The 21,076-nt window shown below is 45.4% G+C and overlaps 1 protein-coding gene across 1 annotated transcript in view; it reads left to right on the plus strand.

Moving 5' to 3' along the window:
• LOC144686837 (contactin-associated protein-like 5) overlaps window positions 1–21,076 on the plus strand; it is a 1,126,003-nt gene that overhangs the window by 659,881 nt on the left and 445,046 nt on the right. The window contains exon 12 of the mRNA XM_078552607.1: window positions 9,335–9,454. Coding sequence (XP_078408733.1) covers window positions 9,335–9,454 — 120 coding nt within the window. The remainder of the gene's footprint in view (window positions 1–9,334; window positions 9,455–21,076) is intronic.

The following is a 21,076-nucleotide window of genomic DNA, read 5'->3' on the forward strand; positions in this document are numbered from 1 at the left end:
CACCTGTGTCTAGGCTGTGCAACTACATCTTCTTAACCTTCCTAACCCTGCCGCTATGGCTTGGTGCTCCCCCGACATCAACAGCAGAGGTGGAGGTGGCCTGCAGACTGCTGCGCCCTGTCTGTGACGACATGGCGGGCGTCTTCTGCAGGGCCGAGACTGGAGGGCCTCGGCCTGATTACGGAGTCTTGCTCTGTGACGCTGGCACGCTCCTCGGCCTGTGGAGCTGAAGCTGCTGGGGGGGTCACAGTAAGAGGGGATTTGGGTGGGCTGGGCACTCCTAGAGTCACCTGGCCCCGGGGTGTGCATCTGCTGATCCTCCTCCCTATGGGTGCCCTGACGGCCCCTGGCTGACTCCTTGAGGAGAAGGGGAAGCTGGACTGAAATATAGCTGCCCCGAACCCCTCTTGTGTTAATACTGTTGGAGGTTAACTATGGCGTCAGTATTGGACCAATTCCTGGACCAAGGTCTCCATGGCGGCCACCAGCTTACCAGTGTTGACCTCGGTGCATTGGCATGCCAGCGCTATCACCTCAGGCTAAAGGCAGACGGACTCCTCCATCGTGCCTTGCAATCTGAGGAGTGTAGCGGACATTCCTTCCAGATGTTCCCGAGCTTTCCTTTGCAGCTCTAGTAACTGAGGTCTGACCGAGTCCAGAGGCTCGTCACCTGACTCAGACTCAGCAGATTTCTGGCCTCCAGCAGTCCTTTCAGTGCCAGCAACTTGGGAAGTCCCTGCCTCCGCCTGCTGTAGATCAGACAGTGTGATGTTCTCACCAACTTGTGACTCCAAAGCCACTCTATAATTAGGTCCCACCGAGGTGTGTGTCTCTGCACTGGTGGGAGGGTGTGGGTGAGCACTGTGATGGATCGTCACTTAGGGTGTCATCAGATTCTTCTTCGGAGGTGTCTTCGGGGCTTGAGTTGAGCACCTGGTTCGTGGATCCCTTGGCTGCTTCCCAGATGTGCCTCCGAAAACAAGGAGAGATAATTAGTGCATGACGGGGACTGCGGAACAGGGGGATTGGCTCACAGCATGGTTGTCTGATGGGTGTTGCACCTGCTGGACCCTCATTTGGTTGTACACCGCCGACAGCACTGTTGGCACAGAAACGGTCCAGGTCATCGCCAGCCAGGTGTATGACTCTATTTTCAAAGTCTCTGAGGACCTTGATGCCAGGCATTCCTCCACCAGGCTGCGACCTCTCCCTCTTGTTGTGCGCCAGCCTGTCCTGCATGAGGTCAGATGGAGAGAGTGTAAGCAGGACACCTGCCAGGCCAGATGAGAAGGATGTCTGGCATGGAGAGTGGTGCCATGGACGGGATGAGGACATGATCCACAGAGCAGATGAAGGTGTGTGTGAGAGAGTGAATGGTGACGTCCCTTGAACCGGCAGTGAGTGAGATCCTTGTGGGTCTGTGAAGGGTTTGTGAGTGTGTGAGTTGAGAATGATGAGAAGAGTGACTTACCCTGGTGGAACAGAGGACATTATTCACCCTCTTTCAGCACTGGGTGGCTGGCCACTTTTGCCGGGCGTTGGCCCTGACCAGTGCTGCCACTGCCTCCCATGCTGGATTGATGACCTTGCCTGCTGGTCTTCGCCCAGAGTGGGGGTAGAGGACTTCGTGGCACGGTCTCCACTGCGCCCAGTCGGCACCTGAGGGAGGCGCTGCTAAATTTGGGGGCAGCATGTTTCCTCCCTTTGGCAGCCATGACTTTGCAGCAGCTTCCATCCAATCCCTTAGCGAGTGCTAGCTTTGTGCAAGGGCGCCCTTTAAACATGGCGCCCGGATTACTGAAGGCCTGTGGTCATGGTGGGGCGGGTGAATCAGAGGCTGCCTCACCAGCACTCCACCATGTTTCCCGGAATGTGCCAGGAATGGCATGATATGGCGCGAAAACTCGCCATTGCGGCCGGCGGGTAAAACGTCCCTTCCCCGCCCGCTACCGCACTTTGTGCAAATCTGGGACATTTCCGCCTTTAGATTCTGCAACTGAGAGTGTATTCCCATTCCTATTCTTGGTTAAGGAAGTAATGATAGAAAGATATAGGTACAGTAATGATCTTCTGTCTCCAGAAGCACACTGTTTATAATGTGCCTGAGGAGAGTTAATCCTGTAGCTGCTGATGATATTCAATAGCGTGTCACGTTATCTTTTATAATAGGCACAACTTATATGGTAACTTTTTTTCAATGAAAGCGGGAAGGTTGAAGGTCAGAGCACCCAAACAAACAACAGTACATCAGAATGTTCAGTAAAGTGAAAATTTATTTCACGATATTTTCATTCACTGCAATATCCTTGTGTTCTGAGTTATATTTTATAGTTCAAGGTTCTTCCTGTGGGGAACCTTTGTGTTAAGCTATTTTCATTTATTATAAAATGACTCAATGCCGTGAGAGCCTGTCTTTCAGTGCGATTTATAAGAACATTATTGCCTTTGTAATGCCACGGGCACTAGATTGGCACTTGCTTTGTGTGGACTTCAATTTTGCTTTAATGTGCTGTGTCTTCATTGGCACCAACTGGTGGATAGAAGCAGAGCCCCTGGGTTACTGGCAGTGAGCGGAGAACCAAATAGAGTCAGCAGTGCAACCTTGATATCAGGCAGCACTTCCTCAAAGCAAGCACTGATGCCAACCAATGACTGCAGTACCCACTATTCCCATCCATATATTCTCCTAAAGATTTTGAAGCTTTCTGGAGCATTAAGAGGCAGGTATGTTTTGTCACAATTGGCACGGTTTAACATCAAAGATCCTCAGCACTACAATGAAACCCAAGTGGCTGGGTAACAGATGAGAGTTGAACACAGCTCCATTTCCAAACTTGCAAAGTCTTTAAAGAATGGAATTTTGAATAGGTAGCTGCTTGGGCCTGGAGCATAACTTTCCATGGAACGTGTCAATAAATTGAATTTTGGCAGATGGGGAAGTCGAGCGGATGCCGTGAGGTTTCTGAATGGTGTTATTCAATGTTGAGACACCCTGATTAAGACAGGGCAGCTGAGCGATTATGGGCACAATTTTCGGTGGGGTGGGGAGAACATGGGAAGGGTCCAGCTGAAGAGCCCAGCAAAACTGAGAACACAAGAAATAGGAGCAGTAGTAGACTAAATGGCCCATCATGGCTGATCTTGGGTTTCAACTCCATTTTCCTGCCCACTCCCCATATCCCATGGTTCCCTGAGACCAAAAATCCCCAGCGTTAAATGTATGGAGTATCCACAACCCTTTGGGGTAGAGGATTCCAAAGATTCACAACCTTTGATTGAAGTAATTTCTGTTCATCTCAGTCCTAAATGATCGGCCCCTTATCCTGAGACTGTTCCTTTGTGCTTTGGATCCCCTGACAAGTGGAAAGAGTCTCTCAGCACCCACCCTGTAAACCCCATTCAGAATCTTGTATGTTTCGATGAGATCACCTCTTATTCTTCTAAACTCCAGAACATAGTGACATGGGGGAATTCCATGACCACTTCTCCACTCAAGCCTTCAACTGATTAAGTAGATCAGGTCTTGATGGCATGGTTCCTCTGGTGGGGAAGAGAATAACTAGAGGCCATCAATATAAGATAGTTATCAAGGGTCCAATAGGGAATGGTGAAAATGTGGAACTCACTACCACATGGATTGTTGTTAAAACCTATCCAGTTCATTAATGTCCTTTAGGGAAGGAAATCTGCAGTCCTGGCCTACATGTGACTCCAGATCCACAGCAATGTGGTTGACTCTTAGCTGCCATCAGTTCACTCAGGAACAGGCAACAAATGTTGACCTTGCCAGTGATGCCCACATCCATTGAAAGAATAAAGAAAAAAAAGATGAGTGGTTGAAGTGAATAGTATAGATACATTTAAGGGAAAACTTGACAAGCGCTTGAGGGAGAAGGGAATAGAGGGTTACGATGGTAGGTTTGGTTGAGAAAAGGTGGGACAAGGCTGGTGCGGAGCACAAACACCAGCCAGGACCAGTTGGGCTGGATGGTCTGTTTCTGTGCTTTATATCCTATGCAACCCTTGGACCTCATCGCACTTGATCTACGTCTTTAAAGTGGACCCCACTGACACCCTGTGGGAGCAGAGCAGACTATAATATCGGGACACGGTGGGAAGGTGGTGGGATCGGAGGGGGTGAGTTGCTCACCTTATTTTAACTGCTGCCATCCAGTGCTCGCCCAGCAAGGACAGTTAAAAGTGGGGCCATGGCAACAGCAGTGGTACAGTGCTGGAAAAGAGATCCCAGAAAATAGTGCTACTAATATGATACATCTGGCTTTCATTAGAATCTGAAGTCCCTTGCAGCTTTCTCTCTGTAATTTTCATTAAGTCATACCGTGGCATCCTATTTTGAAAATGTTACTGTGGCATCTAATAAAAAAAGGATAGCTTTTGATCAGAGCATCAGAAGGGTCCTGGGCAGAACTTCACAGATATGTTGATGTGCGAACTTCATTTTATTTTTGCTGCCTTGTCTAATATGACTTCATGGAGTGGATTTGACATTTCTTGGCTCAGTTCCAGAACGTGTCAGAAGTCTAGCGTTAATTTTGAATGCACTATCAGCCTTCAGCTTCACGGTGATAGAGAATAGCTTTCAATTTATGCTGTGCAGAAAGAAAAGAAATTACATAGAGATGTGCAACAGGCTCTTTTTGAAGATATGAAAAAAGCCTATGGGGTGCACTTTTCTTCCAAGTTACTGCCGAAATGCTTAAGTGCAAGGCTACATATATGTTAGTATAAAAAATAACTATAAAAAATAATTTTTTTCACAATGTCACCTTTAGGAAAGGATGCAACTTTGGAACAATCACACTAGAGTCTTCCGTGCTTTCTGTGTTACCATTGCTTTTACACATTAGTTAACTTTGGACTAATTGCCGAGGGCTGGAGGAAGCATTTCCCTTAAATGACATCACCATAGCAACAAGAATAAAAGAAATCCTTTCAATGATCTCCAATAAAGAAATCAAAGAGTATATTTCTTATATTGACATTGTCCCATTTGGGTTCTGCTTGAGTTGCTCAGTTTCATATTGCATTGTAGCCTTGATGTAAACGTGGGTACAAGTTCTGAACTCCAGAGAGGAGGTGAGAGTGACTGCCCTTGAGGTCAAAGCGGTGTTTCCCGAAGGGCGACAGCTAAGGAGCCAGAGTAAAACTGAAGTTGGCGGGGATTAGCTGGGGGCCGGTGGGGGTTGGGGTGGAGTGGGGAGAGGTTGGATGGCTTGGGGTCCCAGGCGGCACAAAAGGAAATGGATGTGATTGCCAGAGTCCCAGAAACAGGATATCACTGCAGGTATTCCTCAGGGATGCATTTCTGGAACTCCCTACTTAACAACCACATTGAGAGCACCTCCACCACATGGGCTTACAACGGCTCAAGAAGGCGACCCACCTTCTCGAGGTGAAAATAGATGTGAGCAATAAATACCAGCTTTGCCCGGGAGCCCAAAACCCTGTCAATGAGCTTGAACAAAAAGTACTCTCTGTAAAGTGCACTTTTCCTTTAAATGTTTCAGCCTGCAACAAGCCCAGTCAGCTGAAAAGTGCTCTATCCTCAAAATATATCAATCAGGGAACCTCCCCTGTGTATTGCATGCAACGTGTAAACCTGTATGTGAACAAATGATTTGCTTTTTGCTCATTGGATTCACAATGGAATCAATGCTGGAGAATTGCCATTTTCACCTAAATTTATACTGTTGGTTCCAAAAAGGGACTGCTAAAGCAAATAAGCCCTTCCAATCATTGGAGTAAGCAGCAAGCTTAGCCAAGTTTACTTCAGTGCACTTTAAAGTACAAATACATAACATATACACTCATGTCAAAGTCAATCTCATGGACCAGGATTTTGTCATCGTCGGGCGGGCTCAACAGGGGGCGGGCGGGAGCGGTCAGGAAGCTGACCCACCACCGCCTGCGCTCGGGCCGCGACCGAGATTTCACTTACTTGGCGGGCCAAGTAAGGCCCAGCGAGCATGAAACGCTCGCTGCAATACTCAGCGCTGCCTGTGTGAGGGGGGGGGGGCAGGAGGGCGAGCGCGGAAGTTCGCACATGCGCGCAGTTGCGCACAGGAAAATCTTCAGAAAATCAGAGCTTCCTCAGGGAGATGAAGATTTTCGAAAATAAAAAGGGAAAGATTTTAAAAATGTTAAAAGCATGTCCCCCCCCACCCCCCCACCCCTATGTTTCCATGGTTTTTATTTGCTGTTGGAAACCTCATCCCACCTGTGGATGAGGCTTCCTAAAAAATCCAAAGGCCGCTTGGCCTCTTTTTGCCTGTTCGCCAACTGTGGGGTTGGTTGGGCAATGAAAAATTGAAGTTAATTATTACTTTAATGGCCCAATAGGCGTCATTCCACCTAAGGCTACTCTGATTTTTGATGTAGAGCTCTTGAGACTCGAGTGAAATCATTATTCGGTTTGTCTCCTGCTTCTGGCACATAAACATGAGCAAGCTTGAAGATTGTGCATTGAATATGCAGGGCTTGGCTATAATCACACTACATTTACCTTCTCCATCCACAACCTGCTGTGTGTCTGCAAGAAATCTGCTTCTCTCATGTTCCTTTTGGGCTGTAACTTAAAACCTGATGATCTTAATCCTGAACTTTATCTTTTTTTAATTTTTTAAAAGAAAATCATGCATTGCTTTCTGGTAATTCTAAGTTTAATTGTCGGTGGACGCGCTGCTGACTCCCGTGCGTGCCCGCCAACCGGAATATCGCGCGAGTGTGTGACGACATTGGGAGGCTCACCCGATTTCATCACGCGTCATTTTACGTTCGTTCGAGTCGGGCGCGTGCCCGCCCAGCAAGTGGGAAATCCTGCCCAGGTAGAAGTCGACCCCATGGATTTTGGCTGAAAAAGCATATTTTACCTCGTGTAAAACTCGACCTTCGTTTTTCAGGGATCAAAACCAAAAATTTCGGAATTAAACTATAATCCTGAAGGAGTTAATGATTCGATTTAATTGTAAATGTATAAAAACTTTAATGAAAATGAGTACCGGTAAATAAATGCTTAAAACTTTTGTATAGTTACTTTTTATTTTTACTTATTCAAATGAGTAAAGTGGTCAGATTATGAATTCATATGAATTCTTTGGCGTTGTTGGCTTTGCTTTATCCCATTACTACGGCCTTTTAGGATTTTGCTTTAGCCCGAATGAAGCACGGATGTCAACCTTTTGAAAACATTACCATGAAAAAGTCTTGGCCTAAAAAATTGGTCTCAAGAATTGGACTTTTACACAAGGATATACAGTACATGAAATATTGAGGGAAAAGTTATAACGTGTAGAAAATAATGTTTATTTAATTGAAGATTCATAGTTAATTGAAATGGACCAAGGGGAAGTTGGGCTCGATGTTAGTAATATAAAAGCAAAATACTGCGAATGCTGGAAGTCTGGTTCGAATCCCGCCACGGCAGATAGTGGAATTTGAATTCAATAAAAAATCTGGAATTAAAAATCTAATGATTTTAGAAACCGTTGTTGATTTTTGTAAAAACTCACCTAGTTCACTAATGTCCCTTAGGGAGGGAAATCTGCTGTCCATACCTGGTCTGGCCTACATGCGATTCCAGATCCACAGCAATGTGGTTGACTCTTAAATGCCCTCTGAAATGGCCTGGAAAACCACCCAGTTTCTCAAGGGCAGTTAGGGATGGACAATAAATGCTGGCCTAGCCAGCTCACACCTACAGCCCATGAATGAATAATGCAAAAAAAAATGCTGGAAACACTCAGCAGGTCTGGCAGCATCTGTGTAGAGAGAAACAGAGTTAACGTTTCAAATCCAGTATGACTCTCCTTCAGAACCGTGTCAGCTTTGCCTCAGTTGTAGCACTTTTGCCTCTTGAGTCAGAAGGTTATGAGATCAAGAGACTTGAGCATGTGCTGTGGGCTGAGAATTCAGTGCAATGCCAAGGGAATGCTGCACTGCTGTCTTCTGGGTGAGATGTTAAACCGAGGTCCTGTCTGTGCTCTCAGGCGGATATAGAAGATTCCACAACACTATTTGATGAAGAGTAGGGGAGTTCTCCCCCGTGTCCTGGTCAATATTTACCCTTCCAGCAACATCAATAAAACAGAATATCTGGTCATTTATCTTCATATTTTTTGTGGAGCCATGGTCTGCACAAATGTCCATACCAACACGACAGTGACTACACTTCAAAAGTACTTCAAAGTGAAACACTTTGGGATGCCCTAAGGGCGTTATATAAATACAAATGAAAAGAACAAAATACAGTGGATGCTGGAAATCTGAAATAAAAACAGAAACTGCTGGAAACACAGTTTGGCAGCGTTTGTAGAGAGAGAGAAACAGTGATAACATTTCTGGTTGATGACCTGCTAAATGCCGAGGAAACTCTGATGAAGTTCATTCTCTTCTACAAATTTCATTCCCTTTCACTAACCAGCACAACTCATAATCAGAGCGGGGCTCAAACCTGAGCACTTGCTGGTCACTGTGCTTCAGAGCCGCTTTGCTTATTGCGATTCTCTTCTGGACCACCAGGGGAAGCTGTTCCCTCTGTCCAGCCACTGGTGAGAACATCTGGGGTAAGTTTTATGGGCTGACAGGGGTTTTCGGCTGCTGGGCTGGAGAACTGGCGAGAGGCCTAAGTTGCCTCCTGTGGGGAAGGCGCGCTGAAATTACGATCCAATCAGGCAATTAACAGGCTATCGGCGGGCATTCCATGGGATCAGGGGTGGGGAAGTCCTGCCCACTGAGAGCTTCCAGCCAATCAGAGGTTGGCAGCTCCTTTGTTCAGCAGCCGCACTGGGGGAGAGGGTGGCTGTTGCAGGAAATACAGCCGCCAGAGTGACCCAGGATCACGGAGTGACCCAGGCTAGAGGTAAGTGATGGCGGGAGGGGTTTCATGGGGTGGGGTGGGGTGGAGGGCGGGGTGGGGGAAGGTGGGGTGCGGGGTATTTGGCACCAAGGGTAAGGGGGTGCCTCTCAGCAGAGAGCCTTTGGATGAGGAAACCCCCTCGAGAGACCACACTTGTTGTGCTCCCCACATGGTGACAGGCATTAATTGCCCACTTGACGGACTCAGTTGGTGGTGGGACAGGAAGGCTGTCCTTCCACCAGGGATTGAACTGGCTGGAGGCGGGAAGGTGGCGGGATCCCCGCCTGCCACCCTCCTGTCTGATTAAATGCTCCCCCCCCCCCCCCCCCCCCAACCGTCACCTAACGCATCACGGGGGGGGAGGCATACAATACAACTCCTCGTCCCTTGTTTCCTGAATGAGATGGAGTCAGAGTCTAAGACGTTTGTCATTTTACTTCTCTCATTTTGTTTTCATAGCCTTGTATGAAAAGTCTTGCGAAGCCTACAGGCACAAAGGGCAGATGTCAGACTTCTTCTCTATCGATCCGGATGGCAGTGGCTCACTGAAACCTCTTCTTGTGTACTGTAACATGACAGGTGAGCTGGCACTTTTTACTTGCAATCAGACCAAATCATATTTATAGTAACAAGGTTTATAATGCTGATAAATGTTGATCCTTTGACTGAATCATATACAAATGCAAAATACCAAAAAAAAGCATCACTGCAGCTACAAATGGTTATGATTTTTAAAAAATTCATTCACAGGATGTTGGGCATCGTTGGATAGGCCAGCGTTTATTGCCCATCCCTAATTGCCCTTGAGAAGGTGTTGATCAGCTGCCTTTTTGACCAGCTACAGTCCATGTGGTGTAGGTACATCCACAGTGCTATTAGGGAGGGAGCTCCAGGACTTTGACCCAGTAACAGTGAATGATCTATGAACCAATTTGTTGTGTACCTGTGAAAGTTGTGTGTTATGATAATGTATGCCACATTTTAATCTGAGCATTGAATGAGCTATATTATGTGCCTAACATGCACTTTCTGTTTGTCATGCTTATTTCCTGTGTCACAATTTTGGGTATGAAGGGATATGGGGATAGTGTGCGATGGTGGAGCCCTTGCCACCCTTTGCCTTTTGGAATCGAGTTTTGGACACCTCTTGCCTCCAGCCAGTTTGTAACATCTCCCTGTCCTTTCTTTACTCTACCAACCTGCACACATCAGAGTCTCCCTTACCCCTACACGATCAGCACTGTGTTTCAGCTGTCCTTCAAAGACCCCCAACCCCAATCCATCAGTTTATACTCAATTATTTCCAATTTCTTTTACTGTGCACAGGATGGCCCAGGACATAAGACATTTAAAAATAGGGGCAGGGGTAGAAATAGACCTTACGGCACTTCAAGCCTGCTCCACCATTCAATATGATCATGACTGGTCTTTTATCTCAACTCCACTTCCCCACCCACTCCCCATGTGGGTAAAGAATGACCACTTTTGAACACATAGAGGCAAGAACTGGTGAAATATAAACTAGAAAGCTTGGAAGAGTGGGGAAGGTGGCAGTAGGATGTCAACATTGGAGAGTAAGGTAAAGTAGGGAAGCGATGATCGGAAAAAGCTGGGAAAGGAGAGGGTGGAACAGCAAAAGCGACATTGGAAATGAATGAGCTGGTTGTGGGAAGGGGGAGGAATCAGTGCAACAAAGCATGGGGAAAGGGATGGATGGGGAAACTGGGGGATTGGACTAAGGCAGCAAAGGAAAAAGCCAGGCAAGGCATTGGAGTGGGGCAATAAAGAACGTGAAACTTAGCCAGGGCAAAGATTGTTTTTCACTCAAACCATCAAAAAATAAAGCCGAATTATGATCCCCATCCCTCTTCATGCGTCTGCCATCACCAGCATTGTTCTATCTCACTGCCCAGAGACAACTGCTTGCCCAACTGTTAAGTGCTTGGCATCAGTGAATGGCACAGGAGAAATTTAGTGAGAGTGCAAGAATGGCATGGAGACCATTGCATGTCGCAGGGGGAGGAAGGGAAAACACACTGGTTCTCTGGAGAGTGACTGTAAGCAACACAACTGGGGATCTAGAAATAAACAATGGGTTCCATAAGACCATAAGATATAGGAGCAGAAGTACGCCGTTTGGCCCATCGAGTCTGCTCCGTCATTCAATAAGATCATGGTTAATCTAATAATCCTCAACTCCACTGTCCTGCCTTTTCCCCATAACCCTTGATTCCCTTACTGATTAAAAATCTGTCTGTCTCAGCCTTGCATATACTTAACGACTCAGTCTCTATTGCCCTCTGCGGTAAAGAATTCCACAGGTTCACTACCATCTGACAGAAGAAATTCCTCCTCATCTCTGTCTTAAATAGGCAACCCCTTACTCTGAGATTATGCCCTTTGGCCCTAGACTCTCCCGCAAGGGAAAACAACCTCTCAGCATCTACCCTGTCAAGCCCCTGAAGAATCTTATATGTTCCAATAAGGTCACCTCCCATTTTTCTAAACTCCAATCAGTACAGGCCCAACCTACTCAACCTCTCCTCATAACAAAATCCCTCCACACCCGGGATCAACCTAGTGAACCTTCTCTGGGCTGCCTCCAATGCCAGTATATATTTTCTTAGATACGGGGACCAAAACTGTTCACAGTATTCTAGGTGTGGTCTAACTAGTGCCTTTTATAGTTTTAGCAAGACTTCCCTATTTTTATACACCATCCCCTTTGAAATAAAGGCCAACATTCCATTTGCCTTCCCTATTACCTGCTGAATTTGTATGCTAGTTTTTTTGTGATTCATGCACGAGGACCCCCAAATCCCTCTGTGCTGCCGCTTTCTGCAGTCTTTTTCTATTTAGATAATATTCAGCTCCTCTATTCTTCCTGCCAAAGTGCATAACTTCACACTTTCCAAAATTATATTCCATCTGCCAAGTTTTTGCCCACTCATTTAACCTGTCCATATCCCTCTGTAGGCTCTTTGTGTCACCCTTACCACTTGCCCTCCCACCTATTTTCGTGTCATCTGCAAACTTGGTGATAGTAAATTCACTTCCCTCATCCAAGTCACTAATATATATTGTAAATAATTGTGGCCTCACCACTGATCCCTGCGGCACTTCACTAGTTACAGGTTGCCATCCTGAAAATGTCCCCCTTATCCCAGCTCTCTGTCTTCTATTACAGTTTGGCCGTACAATTGTTGCCCTTATGCCCACTGCACAGTTTGCAGTAATGAGTTGGAGCCATTTCATAATGGGCAATTCACTCCTTTGGCTAGCTTGAGTCCGCACACTGAATATCAGCTGGCATTTTGATCATGGAGTAATGAAGCAGGCGGGCAGATGGAGTTGAAACCCAAGATCAACCATGATTGTATTGAATGGCGGAGCAGGCTCAATGCGTTATATGGTCCATTCTTGCTCCTTTTTCTTGTGTCCTCATCCAAATCCATCATTCTTAGTGCCAGGATAACAAAAATATTCTGCTAAGGCTTCGGAATGAACCTGTGCCTTTAAGGGCTTGACGTGATATTCCTCTGATAACTTTCCCTCATAAGCTTTACTGTTGATATCCTCCACGCCAAGATTTGATGAGAATGTTCCAGATCATGAGCTATTTTAGCATTAGCAGCTCCAAGAGAAAAATCAGAAATGAGCCATCAAAGAAATGGCATCAAAACAAAATGTTCATTAAAGGCAAGTCAAAGGGAAGTATTTATTCAATTGCAGCGCTGGCTCAATTAATCAAACCAAGATATATTTCCTCACTCTGGTGATAGCACAATAATGTTAAAAAGAAAAATTCTACAGACTAATAGATAAAAAAATATACTATTAAATTTAGTTCTTCTTCAAACAACAAGGGAACATTACACATCCATTTGATGTCAGCAATGTAATCTTTCCCTCAATTTTCTGCGACCTATTGTTATTTTAAGGCTCTTTTGTGGCTGCAAGGAAAGGACTGAACAGACATAGCAATAGAGATTTAATCTAATATCTGAATGCTTTATATTGTCTCATTGCACATGATAAGCAGCAAGCGTGACAGGCAATGTCAGTGTGACATCATATGATCTGAATCGAGATGGTACTGCACTCTTAATCCTCATGGGGATGAAAATGAAAAGATCCCATTTTACACTCGTCAAAGTGAAGGGTGACAATTTTTTAAAAATTCGTTCATGAGATGTGGACATCACTGGCTAGGCCAGCATTTATTGCCCATCCCTAATTTCCCTTGTTCAGAAGGCATTTTTTTAAGAGTCAACCATATTGCTGTGGGCCTGGAGTCACATGTAGGTCAGACCAGGTAAGGACAGCAGATTTCCTTCCCTAAAGGACATTAGTGACCCAGATGGGTTTTTACAACAACCAACAATGGTTTCATGGTCATCATTAGACTTCTAATTCCAGATTGTTTTTTTTCATGAGGGAATGACATCTGTCTTTCCGCTTTTGGCAGCTAGGGTAAACATTGTTTACGGCCACCTAAAGTTGGGTTAAGTAGAACTATCTTTTTGACCTTTGTTGCAAGGAAGATGAAGTATATAAGTAGAGAAGCCTGTGTACAGCTGTAAAGGGCATTGGTGAGACCACACCTGCAGTACTCTGGACAATTTTGGTCTCCTTACTTAAGGAAGGATATACTTACATTTGAAAGCAGTTCAGAAAAGGTTCTCTGGGTCAATTCCTGAGGCAAAGTGGTTTTCTCATAAGGAAAGATTGAGCAGGTTGGATCTATATTCATTGGAGTTTCGAAGAATAAGAAGTGATCTTATTGAAACATGTAAGATTCTGAGGGGGCTTGAAAGGGTAGTTGCTGAGAGGACGTTTCACCTCATGGGAGAATCTTGAACTAAGGTGAATAGTTTCAAAATAAAGGGTCTCCCATTTAAGATGGAGATGAGAAGGAATTTCTTCTCTCAGAGTGTTGTCAATCTTCAGAATTCTCTTCCACAGAGACCAGATGATTGAATATATTAAAGAGCGAGTTAAGCAGATTCTTGAGCAACAGGGAAGTCAAAGATTCTTTTTACTTATTCTGTCAAGAGACGTGGGTGTCACTGTCTGGGCCAGCATTTATTACCCATCCCTAAATGCCTTTGAGAAGGTGGTGGTGAACTACTGCAGTCCATGTGGGGTAAGTACAAACACAGTGCTGTTAGGGAGGGAGTTCCAGGATTTTGACCCATTGACAGTGAAGGAACAGTGATATAGTTCCAAGTCAGGATGGTGTGTGTCTTGGACGGGAACTTGCAGGTGGTGGTGTACGCATGCATCTGCTGCCCTTCTCCTTCGAGGTGGTAGAGATGCTGTTGAAGGAGCCTTGGTGAGTTGCTAAAGTGCAGCTTGTAGATGGTGCACACTGCTGCCACTGTGCATCAGTGGTGGAGGGAATGAATGTTTAAGGTGGTGGATAGGGTGCCAATCAATCAGACTGCTTTGTCCTGGATTGTGTCAAGCTTCTTGAGTGTTGTTGGAGCTTCACTCATCCAGGAAAGTGGAGAGGGTTCCATCACATCCCTGACGTGTGCCTTGTAGATGGACAGGCTTTGGGGAGTCAGGAGGTGAGTTACTCTCTGTAGAATCCCCAGCCTCTGACCTGCTCTTGTAACCACAGCATTTGTATGGCTAGCCCAGTTCAATTTCTAGTCAATGGTAAATCCAAGGATGTTGATAATGGGGGATTGATTGATGGTAATGCTATTGAATGTCAAGGGATTATGGTTAGATTCTCTCTTGTTGGAGATGGTCATTGCCTGGCATTTGTGTGGTGTGAATCTTACCTGCAACTTATCAATTCAATCCTGGATATTGTCCAGGTCATACTGCATTTGGACATGGACTGCGTCAGATTCTGAGGCATTGTGAATGGTGCTGAATATTGTGCAATCATCAATGATCATCCCCACTTCTGACCTTATGATGGAGGAAAGGTCATTGATGAAGCAGGTGAAGATGGTTGGGCCGAGGACACTACCCGGAGGAACTCCTGCAGTGATGTCCTGGAACTGAGATGACTGACTTCCAACAACCACAACCATCTTCCTTTGTGCCAGACATGAATCCAACCAGCGGAGAGTTTTCCCCCTGATTCCCATTGACTCCAGTTTTGCTAGGGCTCCTTGATGCCACACACAGTCAAATGTGGCCTTGATGTCAAGGGCAGTCACTCTCATCTCACCTCTTGAGCTCAGGTCTTTTGTCCATGTTGGGACTAAGACTGTAATGAGGTCAGAAGCTGAGTGACCCTGACAGAATCCCAACTGAGTGTCAGAGAGCAGGTGATTGCTGAGTAAGTGCCGCTTGACAGCACTGTTGCCAGTACTTTGCTGGTGATCCAGAGTAGACTGATGGGGCGTTAGTTAGCCAGTTTGGTTTTGTCCTGCTTTTTGTGGATGGAATATAGCTGGGCAATTTCCACATTGCTGAGTGGGTGCCAGTGTTGTAGCTGCACAGTAGCAGCTTGGCTAGGGGTGCAGCTCATTCTGGAGCACAAGTTTGGACTACTGTTGCCAGAATATTGGCGGGGCCAATAGCCTTTTTAGTATCCAGTGCCTTTGGCCATTTCTTGATATCATGTGGAGTGAATTGAATTGGCTGAAGACTTGCATCTGTGGTGCTGGGGACCTTAGGAGGAGGCCAAGATGGATCATCCACTCGGCACTCGTGGCTGAAGATTGTAGCAAATGCTTCAGCCTTATCTTTTGCACTGATGTGCTGGGCTCCTCCATCATTGAGGATGGTGATATTTGTGGAGCCTCCTCCTCCAGTGAGTTGTTTAATTGTCCAATGCCATTCATGACTGGATGTGGCAGAACTGCAGAGCTTAGATCTGATCCGTTGGTTGTGGGATTGCTTAGCTCTGTCTATCACATACTGTTCTGCTGTTTGGCATGCAAGCAATCCTTCATTGTAGCTTCACCAGGTTGATGCCTCATTTTTAGATATGCCTTGTGCTGCTCCTGGCATTCCCTCCTGCACTCTTCATTGAACCAGAGTTGATCCATTGGTTTGATAATAATGGTAGAGTGGGGGATATGCTGGGCCATGAGGTTACAGAATGTGCTGGAATACAATTCTGCTGCTGCTGATGACCCACAGCACCTCATGGATGCCCAGCCTTGAGTTGCGAAATCTGTTCGAAACCTATCCCATTTAGAACGGTGGTAGTGCCACACACCACAATGGAGGGCATTTTCAATGTGAAGACAGGACTTGGTCTCCACAAGGACGGTGTGGTGGTCACTTCTACCAATACTGTCATGGACAGATGCATCTGCGACAGGTAAATTGGTGAGGACGAGGTCAAGTAGGTTTTTCCCTCTTGTGTGTACCCTCACCACCTGCCGAAGACTCAGTTTAGCAGCTATGTCCTTTAGGATTCAGCCAGCTTGGTCAGCTCACACTTACATTGGAAGCAGTTCAGAAAAAGGTTCACTACACTAAATCCTGGGATGAAGGGGCTGTCTTATAAGGGAAAGTTGAGCAGTTTGGACCTACCCTCATTGGAGTCTGGAAGAATGAGAAGTGATCTTATTGAAGCATAAGGTTCTGAAGGTGCTTGACAGGGTGTCTGTGGAGAGGATATTTCACCTCAAGGAGAAATCTAGAGCTAGGGGGGCACAGTTTCAAAATAGGGGGTCTCCCATTTAAGATGGAAATGAGGTGAAATTTCTACTCCCAGAGGGTTGTTAATCTTTAGAATTCTCTTCCACAGAAAGTAGTGGAGGCTGGGTCATTGAATATATTCAAGGCAGATTCTTGATCAACAAGGGAGCCAAGGGTCATCGGGGACTGGCAGGATAATAGAATTAAGGCCATGATCAGATCAGTCATGATCTTATGGCATGAAGCCAACTCAAGGGACCAAACAGCCTACTCCGGCTTCTATTTCTTATGTTTGTTCCTTTCTCCCAAGAATGCAGTCCAGGCTTATCACTGCAAATACATTCTCCGTTAAACTAAAGTAAAATCCTCTGAATTATGTTTCCCATCCTTTTATTTTCCCATCTCTTATGGCTGCAATTTCCTATGAGAATTTTGTTTTAACTCATTTTTGCTCACAAAGCAAGCGTTTATTTCCCGTTTGTAAGACCCCCTTCCTGGTCTAAAGGTTATTCTGTTTCTACCCTGGATAGCAATGACACACAACTTGGATGAGGTTCCACCAAAGGTGATACAGCTTTATTAAACCACTAAGCAATAGTAATTACTCATGATAATACCGGTTGCTTAGCATCCCTGTGAGCTGGAGTCTGTCTCAGTGCCGTATCCAATGAGAAATCCTCCATGCATCCTCCATCCTCTATGTCTTCTGAGCGATTGACCAAACCACTCTAAACCACTGCAACAAATATGTGTCTGTGGACTCTTCCTTTATACCTTTTTCTTTTCCTATGGCCCTGTGCCCTATAAGGCAATACCTGCTTTTAATTGGTTTTCAATTACATCAGTGTCTTTTCCCCTGTTCTTATGTCCTGGGTCTCTCACAAAGTCATGCTTGAAGGAATAGAACCAGCCTGACTCCACTTTGTTATCTCTGACACTGTTATCTTTCCTCAGGCTGGTACAGACAGACTCATTTATTACCTCTAATGAGCACAAAAGGGGTCCATCTTTCTCCTGCATAGTTTAACTCATTTTGCCGATCTTGCTAATTCAGGCAAGGCTTTGACCTGACTAAATTGACCATCATGCTTTGGGTTTTGAGCCCACAGTGCAGTTCAGTACAGTTCTTCAGATATCTTCGGTCTGAGTTCTTCTTTCTGTTCCATGTTATCACCACGAGACAGACTCCACCCATAGGGTTACACCACAACTGGTCTACATTAATTAATATGGAAGAAATAAAGAAACAGTTATATAGTTAAAAACTAATTAATATGTTAAAATAAAGTAAATAATACATTGGCTTACACATCCCTAGTTGTCTTGAAAAAGTGACAATGCAATTGAGAGTAATTAAGAGTCAACAGTGTTGGTGTAGGACTAGAGTCACAATCAGGCCACAGTGGCTAAAGGATGGCAGGCCTCCTTATATTTCTCCATGACAATCCAAAAGCTTTGTGGCCTTAAGTTACTTTCTAGACTTTAAATAAAACTGAATTCAGATCCTCAAACTGCCATGGTGGGATTTGAATTTACTTTATCTGGATTAATAGTCAATGATTAGTCTGGATTACGGGTCCAGTAACATAACCATGAGCCTTTTGTATCCTAGTGCAGTAAAAAAAAATCTATATATATATATCAGTAAACAAGGAGAAGACTGGTATTAAATATTAACAGGGTGATTTCCACACTTGTTTTGATGCTAAAGTGTGTGTGGAAAAGTGAGCCAATCAAGAAGAAGACAAGATGCTAATTACGGATTTATTAAACAACAACCTGGTTTTCAACAACAACAACTTGCATTTGTATAGCTCCTTTAATATAGTGAAATGTCCCAAAGTGTTTCACAGGAGCAAAATCAAACAAAATTTGAAACTGAATCATATGGGGTGATATTAGGAAAGCAAGAGGTGGCTTAATGGAGTGGAGAGGCTTAGGGAGTGAACTCCAGATTTTAAGGCATTGGGCTAGGTTTTTTTTTTTGGCTCAGTAGAGTTTTCCATAATTTGTTCCAGCTATTTGCACTGCAAGAAAAGGGGTTTGTCTGTGGATGCTAGCATCTGACAGTCAAAGGTTAGTGGAGGGACACTGAGGCAAAACCAAAAGAGGAGGTTTTGCAAGCGCCATGTACAGCCCCTATTAGGAATGATTTGCAAAGCACTGACTTTCTCTTCCATCCCTCAACACTTTGCCAACCTCTGACAGGCACAACTTGTTATCAGAGGTTAGAGAAGCACGCCTGCCTTGTGGTAATTCTGGAGCCAGAAATACCACCAGGTCAAGGAGACTAGGGCAACTGGGAGTGCCTGTCGCACCTTAGCTTCCAGACCAGCCAATCAGAATTAAATTCTTATTAAAAAAAAAGCAGCCCTACTTACCTTTTAGACAAAGGAGCTCTGTGGAATTAACATAATATTTAAAAATATATTTCATATATCCTCTTAATGTTGATATTAGGGCAAGATGCTATTTTTTACTCTATACTATCCCTGCTTTTTCAAGTCATAAGACTTCTTGTTCACTTTTTCCCACTGGTCAGCTCTGATTGGTACAAATTATAGCCTTCCTTCCTCTCAAAGAGTTGCCTGCTGACCAACCCCCATGTCAGTGGAAAGAGGTTCTCCCCACCTCCTTGATCAATGCTCCTTGTAATTTGAATGCCTCTATTAGTGGAGGCAATGGCGTAGTGGTATTATCACTGGGCCACTAAGCCAGAGACTCAGGAGAATGCTCTGGGGACCCGGGTTCAATGGTGAAATTTGAATTCAATTTTAAAAATCTGGAATTTGACCATGAAATCATTGTTAATTGCAATAAAAACCCATCTGGTTCACTAATGTCCTTTAGGGAAGGAAATCTGCCGCCCTCACCTGGTCTGGCCTACATGTGACTCCTGATCCAAAGCAATGTGGTTGACTCTTAAATGGCCTAGCAAGCCACCCAGCTCTCAAGCGCAATAAATACTGGCCTAGCCCCAATCCCATGAACCTCCTCTGCTCTAAGAGGGACAATTCCAGTTTCTGGAGTTTCTCCACAGAACTGAAATCCCTCACCCTTATCCAGGGATGCTAGGGTTCATTGTGACATCCCATCATTGCCTCAGTTGCAATGGATTATTCAGCACGAGAGTGTGGATGAAGCCTGATGAACTATAATAGATTGTGTATTTGCTCACAGGATCGGTGGGAGACCATTGGTCGTGTGTGGCAGTGCATCTCCGAAGAAAGATGAAAGAAAATGGAAGGAGGACAGTGAAATAGGAATGTAGCCTCCTTTTATTTAATTCACTTGCGCCTAAAGATCTTGACATATTCAGAAGGTCTTCAGAAGGGTTGTGAATCGTTGGAATTCTGTACCCTCAGAGAGCTGTGCATACTCATTCATTGAATACGTTTAAATAAGAGATCGATTGATTTTTGGAAGCAAAGGGAATCAAGAGATTTGGTAACAGTGGAGACTGTTTCTGAAGATGATTAGGGTCTTGGCCATTGGCTGCAGAGGCAGTGAGAGCCCCATGTTGTCACTTATTGGCAAGGCCCGCCACATTTTGTGCCACTCAGGCATTTAACATGCCAGCTGTGGGCCTTCCCCCAGGACCAAGGTGCCCAGTGGCACAAAGCCCACACGCCAAGAGCTACTGGCCAATCAGAGGCAAGCATCTCCTCTGTATTCAGCGGTGCCACTGTAAGAGGCAGTGGCTGCTGCCAGGACTACATTCACCAGGTGAATGACGGACCGAAGTACAGGTGAGTAATGGTGGGAAGCGAGTTGTGGGGGCGGCGGGAGGGATGTTGGCAGCAAGGGCAGGGGCCGGTCTCTCAGCAGGCCGTCCCTCCCCTCAGCTCTGATGCCGGGTTTCTTGGGCTCCCCGAGGGGGTCCCTTGAATGCCTTTGAGCAATGCATCCCTGCATATCCGGCAAGCAAACACACCAAGGGTTTGCTTGTCGTGCTCCCCAGTGGGCCCCCTCCCACCCACCACTGGGTTCACACCAATGGCGATGAGATGAGGCCTTTAAGTGGGCATTAATTGCCGACTTAAGGGCCTCAATTGATGGCAGGGTGGGAAGAATGTCCACGGGCTTTCCCACCCTGGAATTAATCAGGATGGAGGCAGGAAGGTGCTGGGATGCCTACCCGTCACCAAACTCGCCATGGGTGAGGGCACAAAACTCCAGCCATTCTGAGAAGGTGCAACTCAGTTAGAAGATCACCCATGATCATATTGATTGGTGGAGCAGGCTCAAGGTGCCAAATGGCCAATTCCTGCTCCTATTTCATATGTTCCTATTTATGTTTTTCTGTCTTCAAGATGTTTCTGCTAAGCATTTCTAGAACTTGCAGCCTGTTGTTTTCATTGGCTGATAAAACCTGACCTAACTTTCCGTACTCCTGATTTTAAACAGGGCGGGCCCAGAAAACTATTCAGTACCAGAACATTTTTTTCTGTGGTAATTAATCTTTTTTGTGGAATAAATGAAATCTGCTCCTACAAATTGATGGGACAAATGACTGGGCAACAGCACTGAAAATGTTTCAGAACGTTTGAAGTTATTTTTGGGGCTCCGATTACTGGAGGTGAC

Source organism: Cetorhinus maximus, chromosome 11, assembly GCF_964194155.1.
Source record: "Cetorhinus maximus chromosome 11, sCetMax3.hap1.1, whole genome shotgun sequence".
NCBI lineage: Eukaryota > Metazoa > Chordata > Chondrichthyes > Lamniformes > Cetorhinidae > Cetorhinus > Cetorhinus maximus.